General features: G+C 43.7%; 2 protein-coding genes across 9 annotated transcripts in view; one reads left to right on the top strand and one right to left on the bottom strand.

The window, feature by feature from the left end:
• LOC307132465 (transmembrane protein 132D) overlaps nt 1-2,300 on the top strand; it is an 82,831-nt gene extending 80,531 nt beyond the window's left edge. Inside the window, exons 9-10 of one of the 2 annotated variants that reach the window (XM_079826802.1) lie at nt 205-1,615; nt 1,795-2,299. In XM_079826802.1, the coding sequence (XP_079682928.1) occupies nt 205-1,590 (1,386 nt within the window). In that variant the 3' untranslated portion in view covers nt 1,591-1,615; nt 1,795-2,299. Of the gene's footprint in view, nt 1-204 lie in introns of both variants that reach the window. The other variant, XM_079826801.1, reaches the window with a different exon arrangement.
• Nucleotides 2,301-2,918: 618 nt separating this feature from the next.
• Nucleotides 2,919-12,560, bottom strand: part of glt1d1 (glycosyltransferase 1 domain containing 1) — a 68,564-nt gene continuing 58,922 nt past the window's right edge. For 4 of the 7 annotated variants that reach the window (XM_079826806.1, XM_079826805.1, XM_079826803.1 and 1 more), the window contains exon 12: nt 2,919-4,112. In XM_079826806.1, coding sequence (XP_079682932.1) covers nt 3,966-4,112 — 147 coding nt within the window. In that variant the 3' untranslated portion in view covers nt 2,919-3,965. Of the gene's footprint in view, nt 4,113-9,290; nt 9,328-12,560 lie in introns of all 7 variants that reach the window. The other 3 variants (XM_079826807.1, XM_079826804.1, XM_079826810.1) reach the window with 3 other exon arrangements.

The raw sequence follows: 12,560 nt of genomic DNA on the forward strand, positions 1-12,560 counted from the left end.
CTTTCAATCATCACCATTTCTGATTCAATCCTGCATTTTATTCCGTTTGCCAATTCTGATCCAAATCCAATTTGCAGAGTGTACTTAGCATGGAAAATTTTAATTGTATTTAAATTGTGAATGGGTTTAAACGCAGCTCCTATCATCTGAAATCAAACTAACTAGCTACTTAGTATGCAAACTTCTATTTTATTCTGATTGCAGGAGGCAGTGTTGAGCTCATGGCTACAATTTAGCGATGGCTCCCTCACTCCTCTGGACATCTATGATCCTTCTCACTATCGCCTGGCTGTGACATCGCTGGATGAGGGCGTGATCTCCGTGCAGGAGTCGTCTATGACTATTGTGGCAGAAGGTGAAGGCCAAGGAACACTGGTGAGAGCTGAAATGACCATTTGTGAGGTCTGTCAGAAGTCAAAGCGTAAAAGCACTTTAGCTGTAGGCAGTGGGAGCTTAACTGTAAAGTTCCAGACAAACAGCAGACGCCCTGAAAACAGCAGCATCAATAATAATGACACAGGAAACAGCACAGGACTATTTGCTGGTGTCACTGGGAAAGATAACGGCAGTGAGCGAGGTGATGGCGGTGAAGAAGCAGAAACTGAGAAGAAGCCGCAGCAGCCAGAACAGGTTTCGAGCAGAAACTCAGAGTCTGAGCGAGAGGAAAGTGCCTTGATAAAGATCACCACCACAGACAAGTCAACAGCACGAGACTCGACCATTGGTAGCATCGCAAATGATTTGGGAATGGGACGGGCTAATGATGCCTCGGCTGGAGTCAGTAAAGCTGGGAATATTTTAAACAATGGAAATTTCTTTAGTACGGGAAAAGCTGGCAGCGATGATCGCTCAGGAATTTCCTGGAGTAGTAATGAAGTTCCTGAGGGTTCAATGTTAAGCACTGGGAAGGCTTCTGGGAACTTAGTGAACTACAATAACTACCCTCCCCAAGTGGAAACCCCCAATCAGGAGCCAAAAAATGACTACGGAGATGATGATGATGATAATGACATTGAGGGTCCACTATCAAACCGTCCACTTACAGACCTGGAAATCGGGATGTATGCATTACTGGGAGTCTTTTGCTTGGCTATCTTAGTATTTATGGTAAACTGTGTATCGTACTTGGTTAAATTTCGGCACAAGCAGACGCCTGCTCAAGTTTCTGAGCAGACTGGTCACCGGCATGACTGGGTATGGCTGGGAACAGATGCTGAGCTGGTAATGAACGTCACTGGAAATCCATTACAGCAAGATGCTCACAACACGTCTGTAATCGACATAGGACCCAATACAGAACCCTGTGGCACTCTCATTCGAAGGACCTCTTGCCAGGTGTCTTCTGTATCAAATGACTCCAATGTTGGGTGTGCAGGATCCCTTGCAGCAAAACCAGTCCGAAGTGAGTCCCTACACTCACCCACTAGTAAGAGGAAAAGGGTCCATTTCACCACCTTCACATCCTTGGATCGACAAACTTCTCCCAAAACTTTACCACAAGAGAATGGACATGGCATTAACTGGGTGGGAAAGGAGGACAATTGTATGACACCTGAGGTTTCAGCTGCTGAGTCTTTGCAACAACTGTGATTGTGTGCAGCCTGACACCCATAGTGTATATCTCTATACCAGGGATGGGCAACTCTGGCCCTTAATGTCCACTGTTCCTAGCATAATCAAACCCACCTGCCTGTCATTTTTTAATTTTCCTGAAGCCCTTGGTTAGACTTTTCAAGTTTGTTTGATTAGGGTTGGAGCTAAACTCTGAAGGACAGTGGACCTCAAGGGCCAAAGTTGCCTATCCCTGCCCACTCGAATCACCCAAATGCCTTCTTTCTTTGGTAAAGTTGTTCAGTTGGTCTGTGCTACACAAGATTATGGTCAAGATAATCAGCACAGTTTCATGGATTTCATATGGCCAAGGTGTGACTTGAAAGACTTAAAAAAATGTTTTTGATTCTGCCTCAATGACTGATCATGGTAAAAGGGAGAGAACACAATCTTGCTATTATTATTAAAAGTACCCAAACAAAAACCACCTTGAGGTAATTGGCCAAGTTCAATTTTGTCTTCCTCAATGGGTTTTCATTGGGAAATGTAAAGATTTAAGATAAAGTGTCACTCTCTCTAGAGCCAAACACTATCTTCTGTTTGTTTGTTACTCTGCACCCTTCCATTTTTTTATACAAAAGCGCATGTGATTATTGTATAGATAAAAGTTCACTCTGTTTGAAGATATTGTACCACCCTTTGTATGTACAGTCAATTGTTTCATTTTCCATTAAAAAAGCCACATGATAAAGCCTGTGTTCAGTGCTATGATTTATGGGCGGCAGCGGCTCAGTGGCTCATGTAGGTTGTCTACAAACCAGAAGGTTGGTGGTTCGATCCCCGGTTCCACCTGACCAAGTGTCGAGGTGTCCATGAGCAAGACACCTAACCCCAGCTGCTTCCGATGAGCTGGATGGCGCCTTGCATGGCTGACACCGCCGTCGGTGTGTGAATGGGTGAATGTGAGGCAATGTGTAAAGCGCTTTGGATGGCCATTGGTTTGTTAAAAGCGCTATATAAATGCAGTCCATTTACCATTTACCATGATAAGAAATAGAAATAATTTAATTTAATTATAAATGAATGGTAGTTTTTATCTTTTGTAATCCGTGCTCTTTTAATACTTAAATGTAAAGCTGTGTTTGCAGGCTTTAAAACTAGTAAAAAAAAAACAATTGTGGTAAATACAGATGTGGAGGTAAATTAAAATGGTGGTCATAATAAAATGTTACCACAATTTACCATGGTTTGACGGTATTCTGGTGAAAAAATTTAGCTGAGATCCCACACAGGCCAAAAATGACCATGAGTTCTGAACACCACTAATGGATAAATGTTATACCTGAAAAGAAAATCAACAGTTGTTTGTATAAAGTTGTTTACATTCAATTTTATTGTGCCATATATTAAATTAAATGTAGATACGAACATGCAAACTTGGTTTAAGATAAGACATATAGTCTTAGTTACGCAATAAATATTTTATATGTTTAACAAAACATTCAAACACAAACCTTAATCCCTGAACAAAGATACTTTCATGAATAAATCAAAAATCATACCAAGATTAAAATGTGCTCATCAGAACAATCTCGTTTCGTTTATTGTAATAAGAACATTGTACTGTTCTTCATTTGAGCTTTAGATAGTTCGGCAGCTTAATCAGCTAATTTAGCCAATGCAAATCTTTAAAAAAATGTAAAGCTTTAATTTTTTACTACAGTTAAAAGCAGGGCATAATTTATGCCAGAACAAGCTGCATGTGGCACCTCTGAAACTGGATCCGGCATCCATTTTAGTGGATCTCTCACAAGCCACCGGAAAATACTATTCCCTTTACATTTGTTTAGAGAAATCAAGTATAGTAATTTTTAGCCATTTTTAGCTTGTCATATGTCTAGTCTGTCTTATCATATTACATATGCACACATGAATGCAAGCTGTCAGGTTAATTCAAGCTGAGCTCCCCCTAAAAAATGACTCTTTTTTGCTAGCAAAAAATGTCAACACTTCTTTAACCCAGAAAACTGTAGAAACAACCACTGTAGACATACTGGCACTGCACTTTTATACCCAAATTTCACTGCCAACAAGCATAACACAATAAAAAAACAAACACACACAGCTGTCAAGAGTGCACGATTCCGCTGCCGAATCCATCACCACTCCTTTAAGCACAGAGTATATGTATGATAAAATGTGTGTCCGTAGTGAAACATATCTATAAATATTTCCTATAAATATACAGTATTTTCCGGTTCATCCTATTCCAAAAAACAAATGGCCACCATTATCTTGCATTTCCCATTGAAATATTATGCAATACAGACTCCAATGCTCTAGAAAGAGCACAAAGCTCTCACCTTTTTAAAAGTTCTTAAAGACCTGAGACAAATGTTAATCCCATCATACCGTCAATGAAGAGTCTCCACCAGTTTCTGATAGGTTATTCTTTCCTTCACTGTGTTGTGGCATGTTGCAATGTAATTCTTTCCATTTCTCACCAGTCTTTCCTGGAGCTCACTGTCATCCAGAAGTTTTCTGGACATGCTTACAAATTCCTGTGAAAACAAGAACATTGAACTTATCGCCACAGAACTTATCATTGCATCTAAACCAACAACATGGTTTCAGATGCCACGGCTGTTTTACACTGGATTTAAGCAACTGCAATGGAATATAAAACTTTTGTTGTCCGTAAAAATCCATAAAATTACCTATTTTCAAAGATTTTATTCACACACATACACACACATTGGTACACCAATCATCATGAGGACATTCCATAGGCATAATGGTTTTATACTGCGTTAATGATATTTAGATTTTTTTTAAATGCGGTAACACTTTAAAATAAGGTTTCGTTAGTTAACTACATTAGTTAACATGAACTAATAATAAACTGCATTTCTACAGCATTTATTGATCTTTGTTAAAGGGTTAGTTCACCCAAAAATGAAAATTCTGTCATATTACTTACCCTTATGTCGTTCGACACCCGTCAGACCTCCGTTCATCTTCGGAACAGAAATGAAGATATTTTAGTTGAAATCTGATGGCTCTGAAAGGCCTCCATTGGCACAATGGCACTTTACACTCTCAAGACCCTTAAAAGGTACTAAAGACGTCGTTACAAAGTCCATCTCACTACAGTGGTTCTAAAATAACTTTATGAATCGGCGATAATAGTTTTTGTGCGCAAAAAAACCCTATATAACGACTTACATAGTGATGAAGATTTCAAAACAAGGCATCATGAAGCTTCGAAGCGTTATGAATCAGCGAGTCGATTCATGATTCTGATCGCGTGTCAAATGGCCAAACTGCTGAAATTTGGCGATTCAAACCGCTGAATCGACTCGCTGATTCATAACGCTTCGAAGCTTCATGATGCCTTGTTTTGAAATCGTCATCACTATGTAAGTCGTTATTTAGGGTTTTTTTGCGCACAAAAACTATTATCGCAGATTCATAAAGTTATTTTAGAACCACTGTAGTGAGATGGACTTTGTAACGACGTCTTTAGTACCTTTTAAGGGTCTTGAGAGTGTAAAGTGCCATTGTGCCAATGGAGGACTTTCAGAGCCATCAGATTTCAACTAAAATATCTTCATTTCTGTTCCGAAGATGAACGGAGGTCTTACGGGTGTCGAACGACATGAGGGTAAGTAATTAATGACAGAATTTTCATTTTTGGGTGAACTAACCCTTTAATGTTAATTTCAACATTTACTAATACATTATTAAAAGTTGTATTTGTTAACAGTTCATTCACTGTAAACAAACAATGAACAACTGTATTTTTATTAACTAATATTAACAAAGACTAACAAATGCAGTATGTATTGCTCATGGTTAGTTCATACATTAACTAATGTTAACAAATAAAACCTTATTGTAAAGTGTTACCAAAAATGCAGACTTGGTGAACATAAGAAAGCAATCAATGAAGCAAGAACATCATGTTATATTTATGGACAAAACTGCTATCCATCCAAATGATGAAAATATAAAACCCTTATTCTTTAAGCACAGCAGAATTACTCATCATGTCATTTGCCCATGTTGCAACTTGTCTTTCAACCTGACTTAAAACACCTTCAGCTTCAGGCAGGTATCATGGGAGACTTGTGTTAAAGTTGGCTTTACTCTGAAAGGATAGGACTGTTATAAACCTCTCTTTCAGCTCAGCAGGGTTACAGAAGTCATGTTGAAAAGGCAAACAGTTTTTGTGTCATATGAAAGAGCCGGCCACAACATGAGGTCTCTGCCTTTGACACAATACCATGATGAAACCAGAGTGCAAATGAGTAAGTTTGACAGAGATGTGGCCTGGTGGGAAATGCCTGGGCTCTTTATGAGAGCAACTTGAGTTTGGGTGTAGTCCGAGCCAAGTTATTTGGTATAATGGTGTAATAAGCAGGATGATGGAGTCAGTTGATCATTGTTACCAAATAAACCACCTTAGAGTGATGTACACTGACTATCAGTCTTTTATGCTCACCAAGGCTGCATTTATTTGATCAAAATACATTAAAAATAGCAGGTACACTTAGGGTGTGTCCGAATCCACTTTTGCTAGTTTAATGATGGAAAAAGTGCTCTGCGCCATTGTCCAGAAGCATTGTACCTAGTCTCTTAATGAGTCATGGGTGTATTTTGGGCATAACGTGCAATAAACCAATCAGAGTCTCATCTCCCATTCCCTTTAAAAGCCAGTTGTGCTTGCAGCATGGTGGATTTGCTATTGACATGGTGGAAAGACTGAACTTTTCTCCAGAGAGGAATCCTTTTATTTTTAATATTTCAAAATGTTTGTGTGCTGCTGCGCGCGCGCGCGTGTGTGTGTGTGTGTGTGAAACAAGCAGAGTGTACGAATGATGTGGACCCGCCTATAGGTGTGTCATAGCCTGGATGCCAGCCAAACACAACATTTGAGGTCGGCCAGTTCGGACTGGAATTGATCCGTTGTGGAGCAACTATGCCTGAACAGGAGTTGTTCGGACCAATGAAATTGTCAGGGCGGGCTTTAGACGATGATGGACAGATGATAAACAGTAACGTAAGCATCCACGTCACCAAAGAGCGCTTGGGTTGAATTTGTCCTAAACGGAGAACTTGTTCGTATATGCATTCACCTTCACTATTTCTCTCAGAAATGATGATCGTGTTGGTAAGTACACTGTGTATCCTTACATTTTTTTTAACACCGGCAAAGATCGTTTACACTAATCTTCTTCTTCTACTTCTTCCAGCGTGCGTGCAGACAGAGTTGCCAAATTTTCACAACAAAACCCGCCCAATTGCTACTCAAAACTAGCCCAAAACAAGCCCAATAGCTTTCCGAGGGGGTTCTCTGGAAAAAAATGGCGTTTGGGGGGGTAAAATATGTATTTTTTTTGGCAGGGTTGCCTGCTAAAATTCGCATTCCTGGGTCTAAACATCACATAATTGAGGTCGCTTCAACCCGCGGACATGGAAAAAAAGCCAGTGGAAAAACCACGGACTTGGCAACACTGTGTGCAGTTGAGTTCTGTTGACATTTGACAACTAACGTTATGCGTCGCCCTGTTGCTCTGATTGGTTGTAGGTCTATCCAATTGAGGTCTTTCCTGGATCGGTTGAAACACGCCCCATAATCACAGCCCAACTAGACTTGAGTATGACGATGTCAGGCTAGGTGCGTCAGGCTGAATCTAGCAAAAAAAAAAACTTGCGACACTCCTGTCGTCGCATTGCGCCGGGTGTATAATAGGGCCCTTGGTGTTCAAGTAACATTATGTTGTTACACACAGTTGTGCTGCCTAATATTTTTGTGGAAATTGTGATTAATAGAAATTTCAACAGCATTTAATTGAAATAGAAATCATTTGTAACATTATAAATGTCTTTACTATCACATTTGATTAATTTAATGTATGCAGAGAATTAGAGAAGTGTAGTAAGGCACCTAACTAATCATCAGAGATCTTTTAAGCCTTAACAAGAGTCGAGTCTTAAACCTCTCCTTTAGCTTCTTACTAAGGCAGAGGTCAAGGCTCAGCACACCGCACAGATGTGACCCGTGCTGCACATGGTTAAATCTTTGGCACTAAGAAATCACAGCGGAAAAAATGCTGCGAGGCTAATATAATAATTGACAACGGATTTAGACAGATTTTGCAACCTGGGCAATGTATAAAACCTCTCAGAAATGCTCTTAAAGGCCTGTTCACACCAAGGACGATCCCTATAAATAACAATAAAGATATACTTCTAAAAATATAAAAATCATTTTCAATATCAAGGAATAGCAGAGTTCACACCACAGCTATAATGATAATGGCACAGAAAAACAATATAGTTGGAATCACATTTTAGAACGATAAAAAAAATGCGGCAACCGACCAATCAGAATCCATCCTACTGTTACAAGCTCAAGCATTTAAAGTGACAGACAAGCACGTGTTTAGAATAAGTCTGTTGGTGTGCACACTAATATACTTATCTATATAGTTATCATTCTTGGTGTGAATGGCTTTAAGAATAGTCTTAAGCTTTGACTTAAGTGTTAAAAAATGATAAGTAAAAAGTAGGACTTGTCAAAGAGTAGGAGAATTTAAAGCAACATCCAGCAAAGTCTAAGACTGATTCTTAAGTGCTGACTGAAGTGGCACTTAAGTGTGAATTAAGGACTACAATGTTGTCAACCCAAAATGGCCACCTTCAACCTCTGAATCAGACAATAGTGAGTCAGGAAGGGTTAAGTCACAGCAGCATGACCCCGTTTACTGTGGACTGATGGGCCCAAGTCATCACTGGTGCACTGTTGCATTTTTTGCCAAAAATGTCATTATTATTTTAATTTCTGCAGTTAGATCATTGATTTGTAGAGTGAGAGAAGTCATCATATACCTCCAATACATTATGGGCCCTATTTGAACGATCTGAGGGCATGGTCTGAAGCACATGGCGCAGGTGCACTTAGGGTGTGTCCGAATCCACTTTTGCTAGTTGCTAGTTTAAGAAAAAAAAAAAAAATGTTGGCGCATCAGGCGCATGGTCCAGAAGTAGGGCTGTAACGATTGGACCAAAAATAAAAATCTTGATTAATTGAACATTTTACCTCGATTACGATTAATGAACGATTATTTTGCTCTCTTTTTTTTGCTTTCTTTTTTTGCCCTCATAGCTCACTGATAAGGTTTTTACTGTAAATATTTTCTACTATTAAAGGTGGGATTTTTTTTATAATGAAAGAGTGCATTTCTTTGAGATTTTAAAATACTTGAAGGAAACAGTTCACTTACAGCAGTTATTGTCTATGGGGCAGATTTCTGTTTGTTGTACATCAGATACAGATAAATTAGCACATAGGCCTACATTACATTTATGTGAATGCATTAATGAGAGAGTGATTGTGTGTGTGAATTAGTCATACCGTCTCTATTAATTATGAAGCTGTGGTTTGTACTTACTTCAAAAGGTATTAAAATCTATGCTATAACAGTTGAGTTTCTAAGCTACTTTAGAGATAAATCACAGGACAGCGTTGACAATGAGTTTCTGCGCTGCTCTCTGAGCGCGATCTTCACGTGATGTGCGAGCTACTGTCTGTGAGTGTTTGTGTGTCACAATATATCAGGCATTAGTTCAACATAATACACATCTGATGGTCTAAAATCGCTTCGATGTTCAAACTGGCAGGCCTTAAAGGGTTAGTTCACCCAAAAATGAAAATTCTGTCATTAATTACTTACCCTCATGTCGTTCGACACCCGTCAGACCTCCGTTCATCTTCGGAACAGAAATTAAGATATTTTAGTTGAAATCTGATGCCTCTGAAAGTCCTCCATTGGCTCAGTGGTACTCTACACTCTCAAGACCCTTAAAAGGTACTAAAGACGTCGTTACAAAGTCCATCTCACTACAGTGGTTCTAAAATAACTTTATGAATCGGCGACAATAGTTTTTGTGCGCAAAAAAACGTCCGGTTACGTATGTAACCCTCGTTCCCTGAGGAGGGAACGGAGACGTACGTTAGTGACTAACGAATGGGGGTTTCGCTTAGAAGCCAATCATCTTCATCGTATTCAACAGCGCCCAATGGCAGTGCCAATGCCATGGGCATGCGGAATTTGCATGCGTAACTCCGCCCCACCTCGTGGGTATATAAGGAAGTACGCTGCGAACATCGCATTATGTTACTGCTGCAGGAGCCAAGACTGAACTCCTCGCGTTCCAGGCAGCACAGCTGACGTGGCTAAGGAAACGTACGTCTCCGTTCCCTCCTCAGGGAACGAGGGTTACATACGTAACCGGACGTTCCCTTTCGTTCAGTCACTACGACGTACGTTAGTGACTAACGAATGGGGGAACCTGTAAAACAGCGCCACTCAGCTGTCATCCAGTGCCCTGCGTAAGTGTGAGATCCCGCCACTTAAGGCCCTAGGACTCCCACTTATCACAGGATTACCAAGGTACACTGGGAAGCATATCCCAGTGAGGGAATGCCAAGGTGCCTACCGTAGGGAGGACTTAGAGAATACACATATGACCCGCTGAGGGTTGCATATGGAAGATCTCTAGGGTACCAGCCGAAGGTGGATTTTTAACCCTAGGGGTGGCAGGGACTTGCCAAGGGAAAGACACCTGCTCACTGAGGAGGCTTACGGTGGGAATACTCGTGTGGGGGTCGCCAGAGGGGAACCATGCACACGGAGCACCTGGCCGGACATGAGGGTCTGGGCTCGAAAGGGCAGACTGAACTGATGTCGGCGTCGACAGTGCTGGAGGAGCTCAGGGCTCTCGGGGAGCTCACCTGAGGAAAATATCGCACGTATCCAGTCATGGGAGTGGAATGGCGAGCAAGCGAAGACACCTGAGCGTGGTCCATTACCGGCCCCTCGGGGGGGCGAGTACAAAGTCGGACACTGGCTCCACTCGGAGATTGTAGAATCTGGCGAATGTGTTGGGTGTCGCCCAGCCTGCAGCTCTGCAGATGTCTGTTAGCGAGGCGCCATGCGCTAGAGCCCAAGAGGAGGCCACACTCCGGGTGGAGTGTGCCCTCACACCAAGGGGACATGGTCGACCTTGCTGCTGGTAAGCCAAAACAATGGTGTCCACCACCCAGTGAGACAACCTCTGCTTTGAGAGAGCACTTCCCTTCCGCTCTCCACCATAACAGACAAAGAGCTGGTCTGAGGTCCTGAAACACTGCGTCATGTCTACGTAGGCGCGGAGAGCGCGTACTGGACAGAGCAATGCCAAGGCTGGGTCTGCCTCCTCCAAAGGCAGCGCTTGCAGGTTCACCACCTGATCTCGGAACGGAGTGGTAGGAACCTTGGGCACATATCCGGGCCGGGGTCTCAGGATCACGTGAGAGTTAGCCGGCCCGAACTCAAGGCACGCTTCGTCAACCGAAAATGCTTGCAGGTCCCCGACCCTCTTAAGCGAGGCCAATGCGGTCAGCAGAGCCGTCTTCATAGACAAGAACTTAATCTCGGCCGACCGCAAAGGCTCAAAGGGAGGCCTCTGCAGAGCACTTAAGACTACTGAGAGGTCCCAAGAGGGAACGAGAGGAGAGCGAGGAGGATTCAGTCTCCTCGCTCCCCTCAGGAACCTGATGACCAGGTCGTGCTGACTTACCTTTTTGTCTCCCAGGAGATCGTGGTAGGCAGATATTGCGGCCACGTACACTTTCAGGGTGGAGGGAGACAGCCTTCGCTCCACCCCCTCCTGGAGAAACGATAGCACGGACCCGATAGGGCATTTCCAGGGGTCTTCTTGGCGGGAAGAGCACCATGTGACGAAGAGGTTCCACTTCAACGCGTAGAGACGTCGTGTAGACTCAGCTCTAGCGGAAGTGATGGTAGCGACCACCGCAGGTGGAAGGCTACTCAAACCTGCCGTGTCCCGTCCAGAAGCCACACGTGGAGCTTCCAGAACGCTGGACGCGGGTGCCAAAAGGTGCCCCGTCTCTGAGTCAGAAGGTCTGGTCTCAGAGGGATAGGCCAGGGAGGGGCTGTCGCAAGGAGTAAGAGTTCTGGGAACCAGGTCTGGCCGTGCCAAAGCGGGGCGACCAAGACGACCTGCTCCTTGTCCTCCCTGATCTTGCACAGTACCCGTGCAAGAAGGCTCACTGGGGGAAACGCATACTTGCGTAGCCCGGACGGCCAGCTGTGCGCCAGTGCATCCGTGCCGAGGGTGCCCTCGGTCAGGGAATAATACAGGGAGCAATGGGAAGAGTCCTGGGAGGCAAACAGATCTACCTGTGCGTCGCCGAACCGTTCCCATATCAGCTGGATCGTCTGGGGGTGGAGTCTCCACTCTCCGGGGAGAGGCTGAAACCGTGACAGCTCGTCGGCTGCACAGTTCAGGTCTCCAGGGATGTGGACAGCACGAAGGGACCTCAGGCGCTTCTGACTCCACAAAACGAGATGGCGGGCGAGTTGAGACATACGGTGGGAGCGTAGACCGCCCTGGTGGTTGATGTACGCTACTACGGCCGTGTTGTCTGTCCTGACTAGCACATGTTGACCCTTCAGCAACGCTCGGAAGCGGTGCAGGGCGAACCGTACAGCCAGTAACTCGAGGCAATTGACATGCAGAAGGCGCTGGGGTCCTGTCCAGGAGCCCGCGGCTGCTTGTCCATTGCACATGGCACCCCAGCCCGTGGATGATGCATCTGTTGTCACAACAACATGCCTGGAAGCTCGTTCTAAGGACACTCCGGTCCGTAGAAACTTGAGGTTCGACCACGGGGTGAGTGTCTGTAAGCAGGCCCGAGTCACTAGTACCCGGAGCGTGCCAGACCGCCATGCCCATCTCGGGACTCGATCGCGTAGCCAGTGCTGAAGCGGTCTCATATGAAGCAATCCGAGCGGCGTTACCGCGGCTGCAGATGCCATATGCCCCAGGAGCCTCTGAAAATGTTTCAGTGGAACCGCACTCTGGCCCTCGACTTGTCGAAGGGCAGTCAGCAGAGACTGCGCGCGCTCGCTCGAAAGCTGCGCGCACATGGCGACCGA

The sequence above is a fragment of the Gobio gobio genome (assembly GCF_949357685.1).
Source record: "Gobio gobio genome assembly, chromosome: 10".
NCBI lineage: Eukaryota > Metazoa > Chordata > Actinopteri > Cypriniformes > Gobionidae > Gobio > Gobio gobio.